At 36.0% G+C, this 24,947-nt stretch overlaps 1 protein-coding gene across 1 annotated transcript; it reads right to left on the reverse strand.

Annotated features, from left to right (window-relative positions):
- Positions 1 to 218: 218 nt before the first annotated feature.
- On the reverse strand, positions 219 to 24,466 carry LOC131850293 (phenoloxidase-activating factor 2-like). The gene is made up of 9 exons (XM_059200503.1): positions 24,290 to 24,466; positions 10,568 to 10,709; positions 8,694 to 8,842; positions 7,706 to 7,856; positions 6,178 to 6,308; positions 5,609 to 5,718; positions 4,475 to 4,636; positions 2,393 to 2,556; positions 219 to 435 (listed from the first exon to the last, which is right to left on the reverse strand). Exons 2-9 carry the CDS (start codon positions 10,703 to 10,705, stop codon positions 244 to 246), a joined length of 1,197 nt encoding a protein of 398 aa, XP_059056486.1. The 5' UTR covers positions 10,706 to 10,709; positions 24,290 to 24,466; the 3' UTR covers positions 219 to 243.
- Between the last annotated feature and the right edge of the window lie 481 nt (positions 24,467 to 24,947).

The raw sequence follows: 24,947 nt of genomic DNA on the forward strand, positions 1-24,947 counted from the left end.
TATATATTATATATTTACAATAAAGTTTTTGTATAAATAGTCTAATACCCATAACACAAGCTCAGCTTAGCTTGGGACTAGATGGCGCTGTGTGCATGACTAGGATTATTATTGTAATGCATTAATTTTATTTGTTATCATTGAAAATAATATTGATTTGATTTTAAATAAAAAGTGTTAATTATTTATTTGTTACAAAAATTTAATAAAACGTAATACAAAATAAAAAAGTATTTTATTTGATTAAATAGTATATCCGGCTGTGTCGTATCCCCACTTTGTCATTTCCCCGTCGACCCAGTTCCTGAAGGCGGGAACGTTGACATATACCGCGGGAACGTCTTTCTCCCCGCAGCCTATACCCCAGGCCACAAGTCCGGTCAGTTTGTACCGATCGTCTCCTATAGGACAGGCTAGGGGTGCACCTCCATCACCCTGGAACAGTAAAGAACAGAATAGAATAATATGGGGGAGGATTGTTAGAATACCATGTCAGGTCGGCCTCCACGCGGTTCCCCCTGGAAACCATCGTGATACATTCCCGGTGAATTTGTCACGTCGGTCTAACTGATCTGACTTCATGTTCATCCTATCATCCTCCACTGGTGCCCCGCCAGCGTAAACCGTTAGCGCAGGTGGGAGCACCATTCCATTATCATCTTTTAAAAAAAATTTAATAATATTTATTATTTAACATAACACAACAATGATGTTGCCCACAGCAGCATATACTTTTTTTTCAATATCTTTATTCATGTTAATGTATTACAGACTAGTCAGTCTAATCTACGATCTATCCGATCTATCCGTACACAACCTTGTCTGTTGACTGTCTGAGGCTGACGCCAACAGCCCATCCGCTGACGACAGCCTCTGTGACGATTGCATTTTACAAAAAAAATATATCGCCCTGGTGCACTACAAAAACACCAAACAAAGCTCGGTCGCCCCGGTCCCCACCAGCGCTGCTATAGAGATACTACAATAACACCAAACGAAGCTCGGTCGCTGCGGTACCCAGATAACCATAACACATCCTTGCTCCATCTGTTGGCGACAGCCTCTGTTTTTATTGCAATATTTTATAAAAAAAAAAACCAAGCAAAGCTTGGTCGCCCAGTTAATTTTCAGGTGAAAATAGGAACAAACAATAAAAATCACCAAGCGAAACTCAGTCGCCTCGGTACCTAAAATCAAATCAAATTGAAAATATCTTTATTCACCTAGGTCTATTAAAGACTCTTATGATATGTCAAATATACCGTCAGTTCGGAATGATTTCGAGATGAGAAAAACTGACACGAAACTCAGCTCGTATTGTTTTCAAATAAATGTTGTACATGTTTACAATAATACAGACTCGTTTAAATTAAAATTTGGGAGAATAGATTGACCACCAGCATTATTGTCCTTATTAATATTATAAATGCGAAAATAACTCTGTCTGTCTCACGTTCACGCTAAAACTACTAAACCGATTTAAATGAAATTTGGTACACATATAGTCTAGACCAGGGTAGGCGAACATTTATACATCAACATGCCATTTTTTCTAAAAAATGTTTAATAGGGTCATTGACGTGCCATCAAATAATTTTGACTTTCTGATTATTTAGAAAATAATAATAATAAATACTATCAAAACTCTCTATGAAATAAAGTAAACAAAAGAGGTACATTTTGGATTGTTTTCATTACACGCATAAATTAAGTTACTGTAAAATTAGTGTGACTTCTGTTGCTGCAGGTTAGATGACAAATTATTTATGTCAGGCTTGTACGATGTTATTTTTAGCAAAGTGCATGCTGAACTGGATTCATCTGTCAAACGGTTTCTAACCGAGTTCATGTTATTCATCTCTGAAAATAATGACTCGCAGGCATAGGTAGGTGAAAATATTGTTAAAAAAGCATGAGCCAGTTTCTTCAAACAGTTTTATGATCGACGACGTAATATTGTATCGCGTGCTGTCAATGGCATGCGTGCCATTGGTTCGCTTACCCTGCTCTAGACCCTGAGAAAGGATATAGGCTACTTTATAATCCGAAAATTGTTGATATGACGCGATTGATTATGTCTTTAACTTGCTTGATATAACTGTGCTTTGGTCTTAGAGAGGGAGGGGCCTCTCTTTCTTATTTTTCCCTTAATAATAATTTTATAAAAGCATCGTGCCGTATCAAGTGTCCCAATATTTTTCCGAGTCTATTTTCTAGTTGGTAATTCGATGGGGGATCGATCGGAGGGGCGCCGGTGTGGAGCGCCCGGGCGCGCGCAGTCGCCCGGTTGAATGTGCGATATGAAGTGTCGCCGGTGAGGTCGTCGTCTTCGCCGGCGAGGATAGTGTCGTGTGTGTGTGTAAAACTGTGGTCGGGGTGGGTTAGTAATCACCTGACAAGTATCCTTGCCTTCTTCTCCACCAGCACACACGAAGCTGGTGTGAAGTTTGAACTTGGGCCCGAGCCGGGTGGCCTTCAATTGCTCGTTGCACTTGGTGTACGGTACCATATCCACCTCCACCTTCTTGAGGATGACGGCATAACGTCCCTGGAGACCTGGAAAATATTTCATGTTGATGTAAAACAAGTTACACGAAAATAATAACCCACGACAGGGGTGAAAGGGGATTGCTAGCAATATACCATGTCAGGTTGACCTCGACGCGGTTGCCCCTGGAAACCAACGTGATAAATTCTTGGATTTGTCATGATGAGCTAACTGACCTGACCTCACGCTCATCCTATCGTGGAGGCGCAGGCGGGTGCACCATTCCATCATCATCCAAAAAAAATAACACATAACAATTCACACAAAGTTATGTGTGCATGATGCTTTGCTCGCTCGTGTACTTTTCATGATAATTGGGATATACAACACAAGCGAAGCTCGATTGGCCAGGTACTTTTCACGTGACCATAAACGCATCGTACAAAGACATCAAATGAAGCATCAGATGTCGCCCCGGCCCTCACCAGCGCTGCCATAAGAACACTACAATAACACCAAACGAAGCTCGGTCGCCCCGGTACTCACAGAACCAGGACACATCCTTCCCTTGGCGACAGCTTCTGTGTTGATTGCAATATTTTACAAAAAAAAACACCAAGCGAAGCTCGATCGCCCAGGTACTTTTCACGTGACAATAGGAACAAACACTTCATAAAACAACAAGCGAACCTCGGTCGCCTCGATACCTACAAATCAAATCAAATTGAAAATATCTTCATTCATGTAGGTCTATTACAGACTCTTATGTCAAAACTACCGTCAGTTCGGAATGCTTTTGAGATGAGAACTCACAAGAAACTCAGCTCGTATTCTTTCAAATAGGGTTACAATATTACGGAGTGATTTTTAAATTCAAATTTGCGAGAATACAGTGTCCAGCAGTATATGCTATTGCACAAAACAAAAATTCTAATCAGTGTTCGTAACCAGAACAGACTAGTCCCCAACAAGCAGCACCCATTCACAGTTTGATGGATGAGCTTATGTGGTGTTGTGTGAGATTCTGTGAAGTTATGGGCACAGGTCCCTTTTCCCCACTGAGCATATTAGGCACGTGCCCAGAGCCCCGCGATGGATTGAGGCCCCCTAGTCTAGTCTAGTCCTACTCCATTACCAAATGATAACTGATAGCTACTCTACTCTCGCCTGAAGATCAGTCTTAACAAATGCTTACCGACTATGCTCAATTTGTTCGTTTTTGTTGATTTTTTTATAAATATCTAGCAATAACTTGAACCCCTTATCACATAACGACATTTTAAAATTATTATTATCTGGTTTCTTTTGAAGGTACGGTAGCCCATTCCTAAATTATTATTGCCAGGTTTGTTATGAAGGTAGGGTAGCCCATTCCTAAATTATTATTGCCTGGTTTCTTTTGAAGGTAGAGTAGCCCATTCCTAAATTATTATTGCCTGGTTTCTTTTGAAGGTAGAGTAGCCCATTCCTAAATTATTATTGCCTGGTTTTTTTTGAAGGTAAGATAGCCCATTCCTAAATTATTTTTGCCTGGTTTCTTTTGAAGGTAGAGTAGCCCATTCCTAAATTATTTTTGCCTGGTTTCTTTTGTAGGTAGAGTAGCCCATTCCTAAATTATTATTGCCTGGTTTCTTTTGAAGGTAGGGTAGCCCATTCCTAAATTATTATTGCCTGGTTTGTTTTGAAGGTATGGTAGCCCATTCCTAAATTATTTTTGCCTAGTTTGTTTTTTGTTTTGAAGGTAGGGCATCCCCATATACATCCCTAAAGAGTCATGTTCAATCAAAATAGTGTTTTATTACTACGGTTATAGGCCCCATTATCCTAATGTGCACAGGGCCTCAAATAGGTGAAAGACGGCCCAGTATGGGCATTAAGAGATAAGTCACATCCAGTGAGGTGCTACCTCATTTATTTTCCTTAGATGTTGGCTAGATAAGCTAGCAATTCATATTTGGGAGAATAGAGGAGACAACCACCACTCACCGAAGACGTCCTTGCCCCATCCGTTGGCCACACAGCCCCTGTATCGGTTGAAATCCTCATCCTGAGACGGTAGGCAGATCACGTTGATATGCTCGGCCAGCTCCAGAGGCGTCTCCAACTTGAGAAGCACCACGTCGTTCTTCACGCTCTTCCTCAGGAAGTCTATGGTTTGAAATATTCATAATTAGAACGCGGCAAAAGGGCTTTTCTTTCAGCTAAACATACAGAATAAAAAGTTATTTTATAACTTTCATATTTCAAAGGGGAAATTCAAATTCAAAAATCATTTATTCATGTAGGACATTTTAGCCGCTTATGAACGTAAAATTTTTACATTATAATTTTATTTTTTTCCCTACCGTCCAGTTCGGTATATAGATCCAATTGAGAAGAACTGGCAAGAAACTCAATTGAATTACTTTTTTTTTTTTTTTTTTTTTTTAAAGCCATTTTGTTTACAATGTATTTTTATATAGGTGTCTATGTCTAACATTAAATGAAAGTTTGTATGGAAGAGTGTCGTCATTTTTAAAGCTAGAAGGTTGAAACTTATTTCTTAGACAGTTGATTAAATATAAATAAATATGACATTCAAAGATTGGACGCTAAAATAAAATAGAGGATGACCAGTTTATATGGAAGTTCATTTTTGAAGCTAGAATGATGAAACTTTATTTCTTTGGATTTTTGGTTATAGATATATACATATGTATATTATTAAATATTTTCCTTTATTTGGTCAAGGACACTATTCCACGCGAACGAAGACGGGACAACAGCTAGTATTAATACATTTTTGTTGTTGTACACAGCAGTGCCATCCCCCGTCCAATTAAAACCGAGATCGGTATTACAACGGCCTGAGCCGTGGTTCGAACCCCTAGCGGTGACCTCAGACTAGTCATATGCGTCACTCCCACCTGGCCTTCAGCCGCTCCATAAGACCTTCCGCGGGTTTGTAGTGCCATCTGCACTCGACCCCTAACGCCCGGTGAAGCTGTAAACGCCAGCTGCGGTCAACAGCATTAGAGTAGTCCGAAAACAAAAAAAAGCAGTACGCGGGGCCTACAGGTCCCATTATGATTTTATAATTATTCTAAATACTAGGCTAGTCCAGCATGAGTTTAACATTACCAGGATGTGAGCTGTTGTCCACCACCAGCTTCTCAACAGACTTCAGTCGTTCCCGAGTGGTTTGCGTGTCCCATTCACCAGCTCGAATCTTCACAGATCCAGTCGCGTAACTGTAAAGTAAACTGTCTAAGTAAATGACTGCCTGATGGTCTAGCGACTGCTAAATTGCTAGTTTGAACCCAAACCCCCGCGAGTTCAATTCCTTGCAGAACTGCCTTGGTGGTCTAGGGGTACAGCACACAGGTTTCTGTCGCGGGTTCGATTTCTCGCACGGTTCAATTTCATCAAAATCACTTTTACACACTAAAATTATTTTGGTATAGTGAACAAGGTACGTAAAAAGTAGACCAAAACGCAGAAATAGTATTATACACTATTGCACGCGGACCAAGTCGCGACTACAGCTACTCTGTTTATATATCTATAAATCATAATTCTCTATTTGCTCTATGGTTGAAAATGGAGGGAGATAATCCCTATAGGCATTAAGACATAGACATACATCTTTATCTGTGTATTTCCTGTGCATTGAAGTTTTAATAAATAAATAAATAAATGTCCATACTTACTCGTGAACAACATGAGCGCCCGTCATCACAACCTGAGGATGGATCAGCACTCCCACACCGATGTAGGAATCATTCTTGGAGTTTATAAGAGCTACCACCCATGGAAACTCGCCAAACTCTGCTTCTGCACCCTGATTATAAAGAAACAAGGATTTTATGGACAAAAATGAAAAGATCTAAGAGAAAGACCTTTCTAACACGAGACCTTTCTAATCTTTACACGAGACATTCTATGCTGTAAATAATATAATGACGTAGTGGAGTAACTTGAAACAGTCATGCTCGTTGTAAGTTCAAACTTGTGGTGGCGTGGTGGGTAGAGTCAATGTGCTCTAATATGGTTTAGTGCAATGATGGCTGGCTCATCCGTCATACTCGTCAAAACCCATTCACGAGTATGACGGATACTTGTGGGGACTGGTCTGTTCGGGTGACAAACACTGATTTGATACTTTTGCAATAGCATATACTGATGGTCACTCTATTCTCGCAAATTTGAATTAAAAAATGAATCTGTATTATTGTAAACTTGTACAACATTTATTTGAAAGGAATACGAGCTGAACATTTATTCTCATTTCGAATTCATTCCGAACCGACGGTAGATATGACATATCATAAGAGTCTGTAATAGACCTACGTGAAGGGATTCATCATTCTGACATCGCTCGTGTTTTAGCGCGGGAAACCCAATCCATTTTACTATTTTATGTGTTTATTCTTTCGCGCGTAATAGCGTGTGTTTCATATCATTTCACTTTTTTTTTAATTTTGTATATCAATTGATTTAAGATTTATAAATTTTCAGTAACTCTTTAAATTTGCCTTTATCTATAAATCTTTATTTATATATTTATAAATTATCAATAAATCTTTGCTCGATAGTGAGAGGTCCGCCATTTTCTATTTATAATTAATTATTACAAAACGGCTAAAATTTTTATTATTCAACAGTTTTTTTTCAAAGACACGGTTTTTTTATCTTCTTTTGGTTCCGGCGATTTGGGAAAGACACGGTTAAGATTTATAAATAATCAATAACTCTATAATTGTCTTTGATCCATAGTCAGATTTTCGCCATTTTGCAATGATAATTAATTATTACAAAGAGGCGCTAAAGTCGTAAGACGTAATCTATTTACTCATCCTGAAATGAAGAGGGTGGTCCACCCCAATATCTTTTTTTTGTTTGGACCTTTTTTTAAAATATTTTTTAAATTCGCCATTTAAAAATATATACAACCCTATATTCTATCTTTACTAGTACCATCAAATCCTACTGTTTAATAGAGATTTCTAGATCTTTCTAGTATTTACTTACTCAGCGTCATCTAGTTCCAAGATAAGCAGTGCTTATGTTATGGGTACTAGAATTTACGTACTTAATTTTTTTTGTAAATACATTATGTATGTACATAGAAAATACTACTCATGAAAACAAAATTTGCATTGTGCGAGGAATCGAACCTGCGACCATCGAAGTAACATTATATGATAGACTAGCAAGGCTTATTCAATATTTACTCACACTTCCTCCAGCGATGGTAAAATCAACCCCTTTAGGGTTTCTATAACCACAACCCCTCAGCGGCCTTGGAGTCGGTACCACTACATCCTTCTCATCCTTAGGGCTGGTGCAGCATCGCTCGACGCTCTCCTGGCACTCGTCCTCGCCAAATCTGGATCAGCAAGGTAAAGCAACTCTGATAGCGGTAACTCGTTGGATGGGTGACCATGTATGGACATGAAGGTTTTAAATAAAATTGTAATATAGGTCAATGAAGTTAAGCAACTTTCGTGACGGTCAGGCGTTGGATGGGTGACCATTTATGGGCATGGTAATAATGTTGGGTAGAATATGTTTATTTCATTTTGTGTTACGGTTACAATAATATTTTGAATCAATAAATTAAAACAAGTTTGATGAGTAACGCCAGACTATATAAATATACAATGGCAACATTACTTTTATATGGTCATTCGTAAAACTTGCTGTAAAGTATGTCTGTCTATTGTATTTGTATTGTATTATATTTTCAAATTGGTGTAGAGATCAATCTACATTACTGACAATCTCCTACCCCTGCACTGCCACAGATAAAATAATATCTCCCGATCGATCCCCCGTCCAATTAAAACGAAAATCGGAATTACGACGGTCTGAGCCGAGGTTCGAATCCCTAGCGGTGCCCTCAGACTAAAGTCTTATCCGTCAGGCGGGAGTTGGCCTTTAGCCGCTCCATAAGTCCTTCCTTTGGTTTGGAGTGCCATCTGCACTCGCCCCCTATCGTCCGGTGAAGCTGTAAAGGCCAGCTGCGGCCAACAGCATTAGAGTAGTCCGAAAAAAATTCAATAGGAAAAATAATAAGATATCACGGCGAATAAACGAGGGCTTCACCCCACGTGTTCAGGCCAAGGTGTTCTGATTTATTTTTATACTATACTATGATGGTGGCCATCAAGCATACAGCCCATCTGATGGTAAATGGTGAAATTGAAATTAAAAATAACCTTACCTACTATCACAGGACCCCCAGCCAGTAGCCGAAACGTTATTAACGTCCACGCCAACCAGATTACTATCACATAAGTAATAAGGCACACATTTGCACGACTCGCCGTTTTTGTCTACAAACTCGTTTTTGTCTGTGGGCCGTATCGTAATCTGAAAAAAAAATGTAGTAAAAATTTTGGCGGGAATTTTTTTTTCTCAACTCCGGCGATTTGTGTTGCCAGTTTCTAACAATCGACACTCTATATATAAAAATAAATGTAGTGGAATAGTAGATTCGCAGCATAATTATAATATAAAAATTACATAATGCTTTAGTATTAAAGTCGGTTTTATCTTAAAACTTAAAACTCTTACGTATTTGCAACTTATGAACCTAAAATTCATAGCACTAACAATATCTGATGCACTAAGAATAAGTACGTAGTTTTCTATGTTTATTATCGCATGCCTTCTACTTGTTATTGTGTATTTATTTAATTAAAATAACATTTAATCAAACGAGTAACACAAGTTTCTTGTTCATTCTTCTCGTGATGAGTCCGCGTTCCGAATGAGTGGTAGAATAAAAAATCTATTCAAAAGTACTTGTATATAAGTAAGTGTATTTCCCTGATCAAAACGCCTTCTAGTCCCAAGGTAAGCAAAGCTTTATTTATGGGTATTAGATAACTGATATAAATACTTAGATTTTGTTTGTAAATACATACATAATATACATAGAAAACACCCAGACCGCTACAAACAATCATACTCGAGTGTTTTACGAGGATCAAACCCGCGACCATTGGAAGTAAAGCAGTGTGCTAAACTGCTAGAATAGAATAGAATAGAAAATCCTTTTTTAGAATAATCATAACAATATTTTTAATCCACCGCTCATTCGGAAAGCTCATCACAAGAAGTACGTGCTAGAAACTTACGTGTTGCTCTTTTAAATAATTTATTTGTAACTTTACATTTTTAAGTTGAAACGTGTGAATGCAAACAACCAACTAGTACTAATTTATTTGGGTCAAATATAATATACACAAGATTAAACTAGGCTGGACTATCGCCGCCGCAAGGGCCTGAGGTGTGGCCTTCACAAGAGAGAGGAGGGTTGACCCCACAAAACAAAAATCGTAGGGGCCTACTAAAGCGAGCCCATGCCGCCAGAGTCGCGGTGACCTGACACTCGATCCCGATACTCCGATAACAGACGCTTCGTGGGGATCTTGAAACTTTTAGGAGGTGAACTAATAGGAGTCACATAGTACCCTTTTAGGAGGTGAACTAATAGGAGTCACATAGTACCCTTTTAGGAGGTGAACTAATAGGAGTCACATAGTACCCTTTTAGGAGGTGAACTAATAGGAGTCACATAGTACCCTTTTAGGAGGTGAACTAATAGGAGTCACATAGTACCCTTTTAGGAGGTGAACTAATAGGAGTCACATAGTACCCTTTTAGGAGGTGAACTAATAGGAGTCACATAGTACCCTTTTAGGAGGTGAACTAATAGGAGTCACATAGTACCCTTTTAGGAGGTGAACTAATAGGAGTCACATAGTACCCTTTTAGGAGGTGAACTAATAGGAGTCACATAGTACCCTTTTAGGAGGTGAACTAATAGGAGTCACATAGTACCCTTTTAGGAGGTGAACTAATAGGAGTCACATAGTACCCTTTTAGGAGGTGAACTAATAGGAGTCACATAGTACCCTTTTAGGAGGTGAACTAATAGGAGTCACATAGTACCCTTTTAGGAGGTGAACTAATAGGAGTCACATAGTACCCGCTTGCCTCCTCTGGGATGGGCGGGTCTCCATGAAGGAGTTTCTCCAAGAAAAAAAAAAGGCTAGACCAGTAGAGGCTGTCAAATTGAAGGTATCTTACCTCTTCAAGTTTGGGCGACGTGTTGCCAGATTTGCTGGGGGTGGGCGGTGTTCCAAATACATTGAGAAGCAGCGCCGGGTCTATTGTCGAGTCCTGCGCCATCACCGCCTTGATTACCAGTGTGATGATGAGAAACATTCTACTGTAAAAATAACGTTGACAAAATTATAGTCTGTTTTTTAATCCCGGGGACTAAATTGACAGATGTAAATGTCAAATTTTTAAATAATGTTACCAGCTCTAGCGGAGTAGTGTTGTACCTGCGATACCGATTAGTTTAATCGGAAACATAGTTTTAAATGACGATTCCATAATAGAATTTTTATATTAAGTATATATACTAGTGTTTCCTTTACTACCGTCGTATTATACAGCATAAAAATACATTTTTGTTGTTGGCGTACAAATAGTATTTTTTACAGCATTAAGCTACAAATCAAAATTTTTTTTTCAAACAGCATAATCTTTTAAATACGTGTTTGTTTTATGACATATGACACTATAAAAATGTAATTTGTTTTAAATAAAAGGCAATTAGTCTGTATCTTAGTAAAAAATAAAAAATCTATTTTGATACAAAATTAATACCTATACTTTATTAATTTTGTGTTAATGCATTTTAAATAAACACCCATATATTATTATTTCTGAATAACCTGTAAAAAATTATAAATAATGTTAATATCCGATAGTGCCATATCCCTATTTAAAACCTGGCAACATCGGAAATGTCAAATTTGTCTCCGGGATTAAAAAACAGACTATAGGTGGTAAAGCACGCTGTATGACCACGGCTGGTTTTGAGGCATGAATGAAATACATTTTTTTTTTCGGCCTGGCAGGCCTGCATCCTGCGGTATTTCAGCTAATGCGGACGAAGAACACTCCCTTTCGCTAGTACCGAATGATTACCTCAGGCGTGCCAATTTCTAATTTATTTCTAACAAGCTGTTCCTGCAACTTCGTCCGCGTGGAATTTGACTTTATTTTTCTAAAATAAAAGTAGCCTAAGTTACTCCTTATTCCATCAGCCAGAAAAAGTCCCGTCAAAATTGGTCCGCCACTTCAGTGATTAGCCGGAACAAACAGACAGACAGACAAAAATTGTAAAAAATGTTATTTTGGTGTATGTACCGTGTTTATATTCATGTAGTAAAAAAACGGTTATTTCCATATTACAAACAGACACTCCAATTTTATTATCTGTAGATAATAATAATATCAAATTAACGTGATTGTAGTAAATAAGTTAATTTAACTGGAAGATGTAATTATAGTCATTTGAGCGAGCTAACAGGAAAATCCGAGCCGAGCGGACCACAGTTACGTCATCCATTGCAAACATATTGCAAGGTAATCTGGTTAACTACAGTTTTTCTACGGTTTTATCCAGACATGTTGTTCATCTCAACGTATGGGTTACGAACACTGATTAGACTTTTGCTTTTGTAATAGCATATGCTGGTGGTCACTCTATTCTCCCAAATTTAAATTTAAAAATGAATCTCTCTTTTTAAAAATGGTTTAGTGCAATGATGGCTGGCTCATCTGTCATACTCGTCAAAACCCGTTCACGAGTATGACGGATACTTGTGGGGACTGGTCTGTTCGGGTGACAAACACTGATTTGATGCTTTTGCAATAGCATATACTGGTGGTCACTCTATTCTCCGAAGTTTGAATTTATAAATGAATCTGTATTATTGTAAACATGTACAACATTTATTTGAAAAGATTACGAGCTGAGTTTCTTGTCAGTTCTTCTCATCTCGAAATCATTCCGAACTGACGGTACATTTGACATATCATACGAGTCTGTAATATACCTACGTGAATAAATATTTTAATTTTGAATTAGCTGTATAGATCGATTGTCCTTTGTCCTGTGTCACATACAACAATTAAAATCACAAACTCGTTTTAAAACAATAGTAATTATCTTCAAGGGCATTAATTAACAAAATAATATTATGAAAACAGGAAAATGATACGAATGTTATTTTAAATGTATATTATTGTAGTTTACTAGGTGTCCCGGTAAACGTTGTTTTGCAATATAAATTAAAATCGCTATTAAAAACATAGGGGTTCATGATAGAAGGGTGACAATTTAGGGTTCTATTTAATCTGCCATTAAAAATACATACTATTTTTAATAGCAGATTATAAAAATGTAAAATTAAAAATAATTGTCGAAACTTTGAAAAATTTTTATTTGGGTGTGCCACCCTTAACACTAAGTAGGGGGTATAAAAATTAAAAGTTATAAACCCATTCTCAGACCTACTGAATATACATAAAAATTACAAGTCAAGCCGTTTCGCGAGGAATAACTAATTATACATCTATACACATAAATAAAATTGGAGTGTCTGTTTGTAATATCGAAATAACCGTTTTTTTACTACATGCATATGAATATAAATACGGTACATATATCAAAATAACATTTTTTACAATTTTTGTCTATCTGTCTGTCTGTTTGTTCCGGATAATATCTGAAATGCTGGACTGATTTTGACGGGACTTTTTGGGTAGGTAGCTGATGTAATAAGGAGTAATATAGGCTTCTTATTTTAGAAAAATAAAGTTAAATTCCACACGTACGAAATCGTAAATACAGCTAGTTGCTAATAAATCGTATAATATTTCAATTACTAATAAATATACATATAACCCCATTTGCTAGCAATATACCGCTAGCAATATATCAGGTAAACCTCGACGTGGTTTCCCTGAAAACCAGCGTTATAAATTCGTGGTGATTTTACCACTGACCTGACCTCATGCTCATCTTATCATATAACCTCATTGCTAGCAATATACCATATCAGGTAAACCTCCACGTGCGTTATAAATTCATGGTGATTTTACCACTGACCTAACCTCAGGCTCATCTTATCATATAACCCCATTGCTAGCAATATACCATATCAGGTAAACCTCCACGTGCATTATAAATTCGTGGTGATTTTACCACTGACCTGACCTCATGCTCATCTTATCATCCTCCACTGGTGCCACGCCATACTCGGTTAATCATCAATCTAATAGTATTATAATTGATACTCAAATGTATTTCCCAGAATGGAGTTTTATTAATTTCAAATTAACGCTCGCTTCCACACGTGTTCATTGATAACTCTAGTTTTTGTGGTGGATAATCTATACCTATATAATATATATATACATATCTTATATATAAAATTCTCGTGTCACAGTTTTCGTTCCCATACTCCTCCGAAACGGCTTGACCGATTCTCATGAAATTTTGTGAGCGTATTGAGTAGGTCTGAGAATCGGCCAACATCTATTTTTCATCCCCCTAAATGTTAGGGGTAGTCCACCCTAATTTCTTTTTTATTTTTAGTTTCTATTTTTTTATGATACAACATACAAAAATACATACAATCCTAAATTTTCACCCTTCTAACATCAATCCCTATTTTTTATAGCGTAATTAATTTATATGGCAAAACAACGTTTGCCGGGACAGCTAGTAAATATAATATATCTATACATATAAATAAAATTGGAGTGTCTGTTTTGTTTGTTTGTTACCCGACATGGTACATTGCTAGCAATAAGATCAGCAGTCCACATTACTAACAATTCATCTTTCCTCTATATTAAGGTTTCTTAAACGTCGACGCGTACCTTACGCGCACGTAACACCCCTGCTGTCTCAGGCGTCAATAGGCTACGGTAATCATTTACCATCGGGGAGATGTCAGATCGACCTCCACGCGGTGCCCCCTGGAAACCATCGTGATACATTCCCGGTGAATTTGTCACGTTGGGCTAACTGATCTGACTTCATGCTCATCCTATCATGCTCCACTGGTGCCCCGCCAGCGTAAACCGATAGCGCAGGCGGGTGCACCATTCCATTATCATCCTTTAAAAAAAAATCATTTACCATCAGATGGGCCGTATGCTTGTTTGCCATCATTGTTGCTATATAGAAATTAGTGTTGTATTAGCAGAAAGCTATTACATATACTCTATAACTATTCTTGGTATTATAAATGCCAATTACTTTCGCACTCTGTCTGGCTTTCACCCCAAAACTACTGAAGCGATTTACTTGAAATTTGATACGCAGATATTCAAAATGAGAAAAGATATAGGCTACTTTTTAATACAAAAAAAGGGTTCATTGTTGAAAAGGGAAATAAAAATATAAATAAATGACATTCGAAGTTTGTAAACATTTAAGGGTACTTAAGTGGGTACAATTAACCCCCTCCGATCGATCCCCCGTCCAATTCAAACGGGGATCGAAATTACGACGGCCTGAGCCGAGGTTCGAACCCCTAGTGGTGCCCTCAGACTAAAGTCGTATCCGTCAGGCGGGAGTTGGCCATCAGCCGCTCCATAAGTCCTTCCGCGGGTTTGGAGTGCCAACTGCATCGCCCCTAACGTCCGGTGAAGCTGTAAAGGCCAGCATCGGCCAACAGCATTAGAGTAGTCCGAAAAATATAAAAAAATAAACTATGGTTGACTGGTAGAAAATGCCGTATGGTTTGAAGTCCGCCAAATGTACTGTACTATATATATTGTAAATATATTATTTTATCCCCTATTTTATTTTATTTATTTAACTTTAATGCACATATATAGTTAAATAAATAAATAAATAAAATAAAATAGAGGATAAAAGTTTGTATTAAAATCGCACTACAAATTTTGAAGTTATAACGATTATTTAATGTTAGACATAGACACCTATATAAATACCTATACATTGTAAATAAACTGGCTTTTAAAAAAAAAGTAATTCAATTGAGTTTTTTGTCAGTTCTTCTCAATTGGATCTATATACAGAACTGGACGTTACGGAAAAAAAATTAAATTATAATGTAAAAAAATTTTGTTCATAAGTAGCTAAGTGACCCCGCCTGCGCGAACGGTTTACGCTGGCGGGGCACCAGTGGAGGATGATAATATCAGGTCAGTTTCATAAATGCACCAAGAATTTATCACGATGGTTTCCAGGGGGAACCGCGTGGAGGTCAACCTGACATGGTGCATTGTTAGTAATGTGGTCATTAGTCCACATTACTAACAACCCCTAACACTTGACGTTCATAAGCGGCTAAAATGTCCTACATGAATAAATGATTTTTGAATTTGAATTTGGTGATACTTTTTTCTTAGGTTTTTTTGGGTTAGATTATATTATTAATTATTTTTTTCTTTATTTGTGTCATTGTTTTAATTCATTATTCAAAAGTAGATTATTGTCAGAAATGCTATCCCAGATCACTGTACCGCGGACGAAGTCGCGGGCATAGCTCGTAACTCTATAAAAAATGAAACAGAATTGTCTACGGGAATTTTTATTATCAGACGATGCTATTACTAGGTCATCTTATATCTAAGGAAATAATGAATTTCATGGAATTCTTATGAGATGATTACTTATAAAGAAATAAACAACTCCTGTGAACTTGGCACACGATATTAAAAAATCGACTTTTTTTTTTAGAGTTCTGACATCCTTTTGAATAGTTCTAGAGTTCTTTATAATCATTTTAAATAGTTCCGATGTTTAAATTAAAAAAAAACAAATTTTAAAAAATCGTGCGCTAAGTTCACGCAGCGCACGAAATCACGAAAATCACAAATTTTTTCGGAGTTCTAGCTTGCTTTACAATAGTTCTACAGTTCTCTATCAGTTATATCAATAGTTCTAGCGATTAAAACGAAAAAAACGATTTTTGAAGTTTCGCCGCGTCCAAATTATAATTCATATAAGAAAAGATCAATTTCCGACGCGAGTTCTAGCCGATCTGATAATAGTTCTGGGCAGCATTCTCCGAGTTCTACAGAAAAGCTTCGTAACTTTTTCCTGGAAAATAATTATTTTGCAAGTTATTGCAAAAAATATAAATCCACAAAAAAAAAAATTACGAGTTCCAGCTGATCTGACCGGAGTTCTGGGTAGCGCTACCTGAGTTCTATCGAAAAGTCTAGTAACATTTTCCTGTGAAATAATTATTTTCCAAATTATCGCCATTTTTAACTTTTCATGACTGACTTATAGGAGAATTTTTTTACGAGTTCTAGTCGATCTCATCGGAGTTCTGGGTAGCGCTACCTGAGTTCTATCGAAAAGTCTAGTAACTTTTTCCTGTAAAATCATTATTTTCCAAATTATCGCCATATTTAACTTTTTAAGGCTGACTTATAGGAGATTTTTTTTTTACGAGTTCTAGCTGATCTGATCGGAGTTCTGGGTAGCGCTACCTGAGTTCTATCGAAAAGTCTAGTAACTTTTTCCTGTAAAATCATTATTTTCCAAATTATCGCCATATTTAACTTTTTAAGGCTGACTTATAGGAGATTTTTTTTTACGAGTTCTAGCTGATCTGATCGGAGTTCTGGGTAGCGCTACCTGAGTTCTATCGAAAAGTCTAGTAACTTTTTCCTGTGAAATAATTATTTTCCATATTATCGTCATTTTTAACTTTTCAAGGCTGACTTATAGACTTTTTTTTTACGAGTTCTAGCCGATCTGATAGCGCTACCTGAGTTCTATCGAAAAGTCTAGTAACTTTTTCCTGTAAAATCATTATTTTCCAAATTATCGCCATTTTTTACTTTTCAAGACTGACTTCTAGGAGAATTTTTTTTTGACGAGTTCTAGTCGATCTGATCGGAGTTCTGGGTAGCGCTACCTGAGTTCTATCGAAAAGTCTAGTAACTTTTTAAGGTGAAATAATTATTTTCCAAATTATCGCCATTTATTACTTTTCAAGACTGACTTGTAGGAGAATTTTTCTTTTGACGAGTTCTAGCCGATCTGATCGGAGTTCTGGGTAGCGCTACCTGAGTTCTATCGAAAAGTCTAGTAACTTTTTCCTGTGAAATAATTATTTTCCAAATTATCGCCATTTTTTACTTTTCAAGACTGACTTGTAGGAGAATTTTTTTTTTGACGAGTTCTAGCTGATCTGATCGGAGTTCTGGGTAGCGCTACCTGAGTTCTATCGAAAAGTCTAGTAACTTTTTCCTGTGAAATAATTATTTTCCAAATTATCGCCATTTTTTACTTTTCAAGACTGACTTGTAGGAGAATTTTTTTTTTGACGAGTTCTAGCTGATCTGATCGGAGTTCTGGGTAGCGCTACCTGAGTTCTATCGAAAAGTCTAGTAACTTTTTTCTGTAAAATAATTATTTTCCAAATTATCGCCATTTATTACTTTTCAAGACTGACTTGTAGGAGAATTTTTCTTTTGACGAGTTCTAGCCGATCTGATCGGAGTTCTGGGTAGCGCTACCTGAGTTCTATCGAAAAGTCTAGTAACTTTTTCCTGTGAAATAATTATTTTCCAAATTATCGCCATTTATTACTTTTCAAGACTGACTTGTAGGAGAATTTTTTTTTTGACGAGTTCTAGCTGATCTGATCGGAGTTCTGGGTAGCGCTACCTGAGTTCTATCGAAAAGTCTAGTAACTTTTTCCTGTGAAATAATTATTTTCCAAATTATCGCCATTTATTACTTTTCAAGACTGACTTGTAGGAGAATTTTTCTTTTGACGAGTTCTAGCCGATCTGATCGGAGTTCTGGGTAGCGCTACCTGAGTTCTATCGAAAAGTCTAGTAACTTTTTCTGTAAAATAATTATTTTCCAAATTATCGCCATTTATTACTTTTCAAGACTGACTTGTAGGAGAATTTTTCTTTTGACGAGTTCTAGCCGATCTGATCGGAGTTCTTAGCGCTACCTGAGTTCTATCGAAAAGTCTAGTAACTTTTTTCTGTAAAATAATTATTTTCCAAATTATCGCCATTTTTAATTTTTCATGACTGACTTATAGGAGAATTTATTTTTAACGAGTTCTAGTCGATCTGATCGGAGTTCTGGGTAGCGCTACCTGAGTTCTATCGAAAAGTCTAATAACTTTTTCCTGTAAAATCATTATTTTCTAAATTATCGCCATTTTTAACTTTTCAACGCTGACTTACAGACTTTTTTTTTACGAGTTCTAGCCGATCTGATCGGAGTTCTGGGTAGCGCTACCTGAGTTCTAGAAGTCTAGTAACTTTTTCCTGTAAAATCATTATTTTCCAAATTATCGCCATTTTTAACTTTTTAAGGCTGACTTATAGGAGATTTTTTTTTACGAGTTCTAGACTTTTCGATAGAACTCAGGTAGCGCTACCCAGAACTCCGATCAGATCGGCTAGAACTCGTCAAAAAAAAATTATCCTACAAGTCAGTCTTGAAAAGTAAAAAATGGCGATAATTTGGAAAATAATTATTCTTCAGGAAAAAGTTACTAGACTTTTCGATAGAACTCAGGTAGCGCTACCCAGAACTCCGATCAGATCGGCTAGAACTCGTAAAAAAAAAGTATATACGTCAGCCTAGACAAGTTAAATATGGTGATAATTTGGAAAATAATTATTTTCAGGTAGCGCTACCCAGAACTCCGATCAGATCGGCTAGAACTCGTAAAAAAAAAGTCTATAAGTCAGCCTTGAAAAGTTAAAAATGTTGATAATTTGGAAAATAATTATTTTACAGAAAAAAGTTACTAGACTTTTCGATAGAACTCAGGTAGCGCTACCCAGAACTCCGATCAGATCGGCTAGAACTCGTCAAAAAAAAAATTCTCCTACAAGTCAGTCTTGAAAAGTAATAAATGGCGATAATTTGGAAAATAATTATTTTACAGAAAAAAGTTACTAGACTTTTCGATAGAACTCAGGTAGCGCTACCCAGAACTCCGATCAGATCGGCTAGAACTCGTCAAAAAAAAATTCTCCTACAAGTCAAAAAAGTAATAAATGGCGATAATTTGAAAATAATTATTCTCACAGGAAAAAGTTACTAGACTTTACAAGTCCGATCAGAATAAACTCGTCAAAAAAAAATTCTCCTACAAGTCAGTCTTGAAAAGTAATAAATGGCGATAATTTGGAAAATAATTATTTCACAGGAAAAAGTTACTAGACTTTTCGATAGAACTCAGGTAGCGCTACCCAGAACTCCGATCAGATCGGCTAGAACTCGTCAAAAGAAAAATTCTCCTACAAGTCAGTCTTGAAAAGTAATAAATGGCGATAATTTGGAAAATAATTATTTTACAGAAAAAAGTTACTAGACTTTTCGATACTCAGGTAGCGCTACCCAGAACTCCGATCAGATCAGCTAGAACTCGTCAAAAAAAAAAAAAAATTCTCCTACAAGTCAGTCTTGAAAAGTAAAAAATGGCGATAATTTGGAAAATAATTATTTCACAGGAAAAAGTTACTAGACTTTTCGATAGAACTCAGGTAGCGCTACCCAGAACTCCGATCAGATCACTAGAACTCGTCAAAAAAAAAAATTCTCCTACAAGTCAGTCTTGAAAAGTAAAAAATGGCGATAATTTGGAAAATAATTATTTCACAGGAAAAAGTTACTAGACTTTTCGATAGAACTCAGGTAGCGCTACCCAGAACTCCGATCAGATCGGCTAGAACTCGTCAAAAGAAAAATTCTCCTACAAGTCAGTCTTGAAAAGTAATAAATGGCGATAATTTGGAAAATAAAAAAATAAACAGAAAAAAGTTACTAGACTTTTCGATAGAACTCAGGTAGCGCTACCCAGAACTCCGATCAGATCAGCTAGAACTCGTCAAAAAAAAAATTCTCCTATAAGTCAGTCTTGAAAAGTAAAAAATGGCGATAATTTGGAAAATAATTATTTCACAGGAAAAAGTTACTAGACTTTTCGATAGAACTCAGGTAGCGCTACCCAGAACTCCGATCAGATCGGCTAGAACTCGTAAAAAAAAAGTCTATAAGTCAGCCTTGAAAAGTTAAAAATGACGATAATATGGAAAATAATTATTTCACAGGAAAAAGTTACTAGACTTTTCGATAGAACTCAGGTAGCGCTACCCAGAACTCCGATCAGATCAGCTAGAACTCGTAAAAAAAAATCTCCTATAAGTCAGCCTTAAAAAGTTAAATATGGCGATAATTTGGAAAATAATGATTTTACAGGAAAAAGTTACTAGACTTTTCGATAGAACTCAGGTAGCGCTACCCAGAACTCCGATCAGATCAGCTAGAACTCGTAAAAAAAAAATCTCCTATAAGTCAGCCTTAAAAAGTTAAATATGGCGATAATTTGGAAAATAATGATTTTACAGGAAAAAGTTACTAGACTTTTCGATAGAACTCAGGTAGCGCTACCCAGAACTCCGATGAGATCGACTAGAACTCGTAAAAAAATTCTCCTATAAGTCAGTCATGAAAAGTTAAAAATGGCGATAATTTGGAAAATAATTATTTCACAGGAAAATGTTACTAGACTTTTCGATAGAACTCAGGTAGCGCTACCCAGCACTCCGGTCAGATCAGCTGGAACTCGTAATTTTTTTTTTTGTGGATTTATATTTTTTGCAATAACTTGCAAAATAATTATTTTCCAGGAAAAAGTTACGAAGCTTTTCTGTAGAACTCGGAGAATGCTGCCCAGAACTATTATCAGATCGGCTAGAACTCGCGTCGGAAATTGATCTTTTCTTATATGAATTATAATTTGGACGCGGCGAAACTTCAAAAATCGATTTTTTCTTTTTAATCGCTAGAACTATTGATATAACTGATGGAGAACTGTAGAACTATTGTAAATCAAGTTCCGCAAGTTTAGCAAGCTAGAACTCTGAATACATTTTTGATTTTCGTGATTTCATGCGCTGCGTGAAGTTAGCGCACGATTTTTTTTTAATTTAAACATCGGAACTATTTAAAATGATTATAAAGAACTCTAGAACTATTCAAAAGGATGTCAGAACTCTAAAAAAAAAAGTCGATTTTTTAATATCGTGTGCCAAGTTCACAGGACCAAATAAACATGCAGTTTAGTTTGAAAGGGGTATTAACCGCTCCTTATGATTTCCTTACATCACTAGCTGTACACGCGACTTCGTCCGCGCGGTATTTAACTTTATTTTTCTAAAATAAAAGTAGCCTAAGTTACTCCATATTTCATCAGCTACCTGCCAAAAAAGTCTCGTCAAAATAGGTCCAGCCATTTCAGAGATTAGCCGGAACAAACAGACACAAAAATTGTAAAAAATGTTATTTTGGTGTATGTACCGTACCGTATTTATATTCATATTCATGTAGTAAAAAACTGTTATTTCAATATTACAGACACTCCAATTTTAAATATATGTATAGATTTCCAGATCAACGAACAGAGGTCCGTCTGTCCGTGCGTCTGATTTATAACTATCCGTGCCCGTGTTAAATTTCAGTATATAAATTTCAATAAAACATGTAGCCTATATATTATTCTGATACATAATCTATATTACTGTAAAGTTTCATCAAAACCGTCCAGTAGTTTTTGCGTGAAAGAGTATCAAACATTCCATACTTACAAACATTCGTGTTTATATAGGACTAGCTGCGCCCACGACTTCGTCCGCGTAATATGACGATACTTCCATAGAACCTTTCATATTCCCTTGCAACCCTTTTATCACATTAAAAATTAGCCTATGTCCTTTTTCAGGATCTAGACTATCTGTGTACCAAATTTCATTTAAATCGGTTCAGTAGTTAGCGTGAAAGCGAGACAGACAGAGTTACTTTCGCATTTATAATATTAAGGATTAAGTTTAAGATGTTATCCCTACTTTATATTATCCCCTCAAAACTAACATTTTTACAAACTTTGAATGTCATATTTATTGATAAAGCTTCAAGTTTTAAAAATGAAGATACCTCTATACAACCTTCCTTTCTCCCCAACAACCAACCCTTTTTTTGCATTAAAAAGTAACCTATGTCCTTTCTCAGGGTCTATATTGACCTCCAGGGGTCTATGACAAACTGCATCGGGTCTATGACAGCGGTCATCTTGTTTTTACTTTATGTTTTTAAAACTAAACTTTACTACAGTTAGAAATTTACAAAAATCACTACCAGGTAAGAATGGGGGTCTACCCAAAACCGAAAAATATGGCAAGGGGTCTACGATACAAAACAATTTGGGAACCTCTAGTCTAGACTATACTAGGGATGTTAGGAATTCCGTAACCGAAACTACATCCGACATAAAAGAATATTAATAACCGTATCCGAATCCGAAATAAAAGTTATGGATAATATCGGATAGGGGCGGAGCCTAATTGTGACACGTTATGTAACCATTTTAGAATAGAAAATCATTTATTCAAATAAACTTAATTTAAGCACTTTTGAATAGTCATAACAATTTGTTTTTTATCTACCACTCGTTTGGAAAGCTGTCTCATCACAAGAAGAACGAGCAAGAAACTTGTGTGTTGCTCTTTTAAATAATCCTTGTAAGTTTACATTTACAAGTCGAAACGTGTGAATACAAACTACCAACAAGCACAAATTTTTGGGTCAAATATAAATATGCTATAAGATTAAATCAGTCGTAGTGATAAGAGCAGACCAGTCCCTACAAGCAGCACTCGTTCACGAGTATGACGATTGAGCCAGCCATCACTGCGCTCGACCATATTTTAGGGAGCCCAATGACCCAATTTTATTAGCTATTTGTATTTTACTTTTGAAATTCCATAAAAAAATAATGTCCATAACCGAAATTAGCTGAAACTAACGAATGATCCGAAATAATTTTCGTCTCCGATCCGTATTCCTATATCCGAAACCTATCCGTATCTGAAATTTCATATATAATATAACACCCCTACTCTGTGCCAAATATCATTTAAATCAATACAGAGATAGAGACTCTACACCCTTTTTGGATAGTCTAAGTTTATTATCTAATATATAAAATTTTCGTGTCACAATGTTAGTTACCATACTACTCCGAAACGGCTTGACCGATTTTTATGAAATTTTAGATATATTCATTAGGTCAGAGAATCGGCTACTGTCTACCTTTCATACGCCTTGGTGACAAGGTTGTCCACCCCTAACATTTTTTTTACTTTTTGGACAATTGTTTTATCTGGCATTAAAAAAAATACATACCTATTACCTTACATTTCCACCCTTCTATCACCAACCCTTATTTTTAATAGCAATTTTAATGTATATGGCAAACACTATAAAAAAATTTTAAAATTTAATCAGGACTAGCATTTACTCGCGGCTTCGTGTGATTTTTTAGGTATAAAAACGGCCGTGTCATACCATATATTTTCTTGTAAAATCTCAGATTTTTTATTTAATATACTTTCAACTGTTTAGTCTTTATAGAGATAATAAACAACAAGATAGACAGGCGGACAGACATAATAATTTCCAAGATTAGTATGGATTTTATGAACAAACCCACTAAGGAAGAACACAAAGACAGAAGGAAGTTATGGTACAGAGTAAACAATAAAAAAGAACACATCAGAATTTTATCTACCATCTTAATTAATCTATTATGTTACGTATTATAAATTTTCAAAGCACAAAAACATGGATACCTATTTTTTGTCATAAAAACAGTTAGTAACTTATATACATACTAGCCAGCGAACAGCGTTCCGGCTCCGATACATTACAAATCTTTGAATTTCTCATCTTGTTCTATACTATAACACGCATGTATTATACATATAAACCTTCCTCTTGAATCATTCTATCTATTGCTGAAAACTGCATTAAAATCCGTTGCGTAATTTAAAAGATATATGCGAACAAACAGCGCCTTGTTTTGTTTTATACTATATAAAGAAGAACCTACGTCATTAACAATAATTATAATTGCTTACCTAAATTATTATCACAAAATTTATAGTCACTAAATCACTATTTATAAAACTTATATATTTATAGCATTATATGTAAAACATCACTGACTTGTTATTATCTATTATTTAATTTATTATACAATTAAAAAAATATATATTTTTAATCTGTGGTACAGACGCGTGCATTCAAGCGCGCATTTCAATGGTAACTGGTCGGGTCAAGTAATAAAATTAAAGTTGTGTTTCGATAACCTCTGTCCGAGTCTTTAGCTGGGAAGCATAGGTAACGTCACTCAATAAGTATGTTAATGAATGCGCGTCCTAAAAAAATATTAAACTTATCTCTGGTTCATTACAATGCAGTTCCAACTATATATTCATTCTTCATTTTATATATTTAATAATAAAGTCAATAATATTATCATCAAGAATCATGAAAAAAGAAATAGTTTTTTCGAGTGGCTCCACTGAAAATCAGCGCTGCAGTGACACTGCGGCACCATCTGAGTGGAGGTCCTTTCAGCTCATAGTGAAATATATTTTTTTTAAGTATTTCATATTTTTACTTTGCTGAATAAATGATTATTATTATTACTGTTATATTTTTTAATTAATTTACGGAAAAAAATAAGGAAGTAAGGATTGTAATAACATTATTATTTCCTTACTAATATTTTAA

Source organism: Achroia grisella, unplaced genomic scaffold, assembly GCF_030625045.1.
Source record: "Achroia grisella isolate CSIRO2021 unplaced genomic scaffold, CSIRO_AGI_Agris_v1 utg719, whole genome shotgun sequence".
NCBI lineage: Eukaryota > Metazoa > Arthropoda > Insecta > Lepidoptera > Pyralidae > Achroia > Achroia grisella.

Coding starts and splice junctions, on each gene's coding strand:
- LOC131850293 (XM_059200503.1), bottom strand. CDS start 10,705: ATGTTTCTCATCATCACACTGGTAATCAAGGCGGTGATGGCGCAGGAC. Junction 6,309..7,705: donor TTACCATCGCTGGAGGAAGT/GTGAGTAAATAT, acceptor CTTTATAATCAG/GGTGCAGAAGCAGAGTTTGG. Junction 5,719..6,177: donor GGCGCTCATGTTGTTCACGA/GTAAGTATGGAC, acceptor TTTACTTTACAG/TTACGCGACTGGATCTGTGA.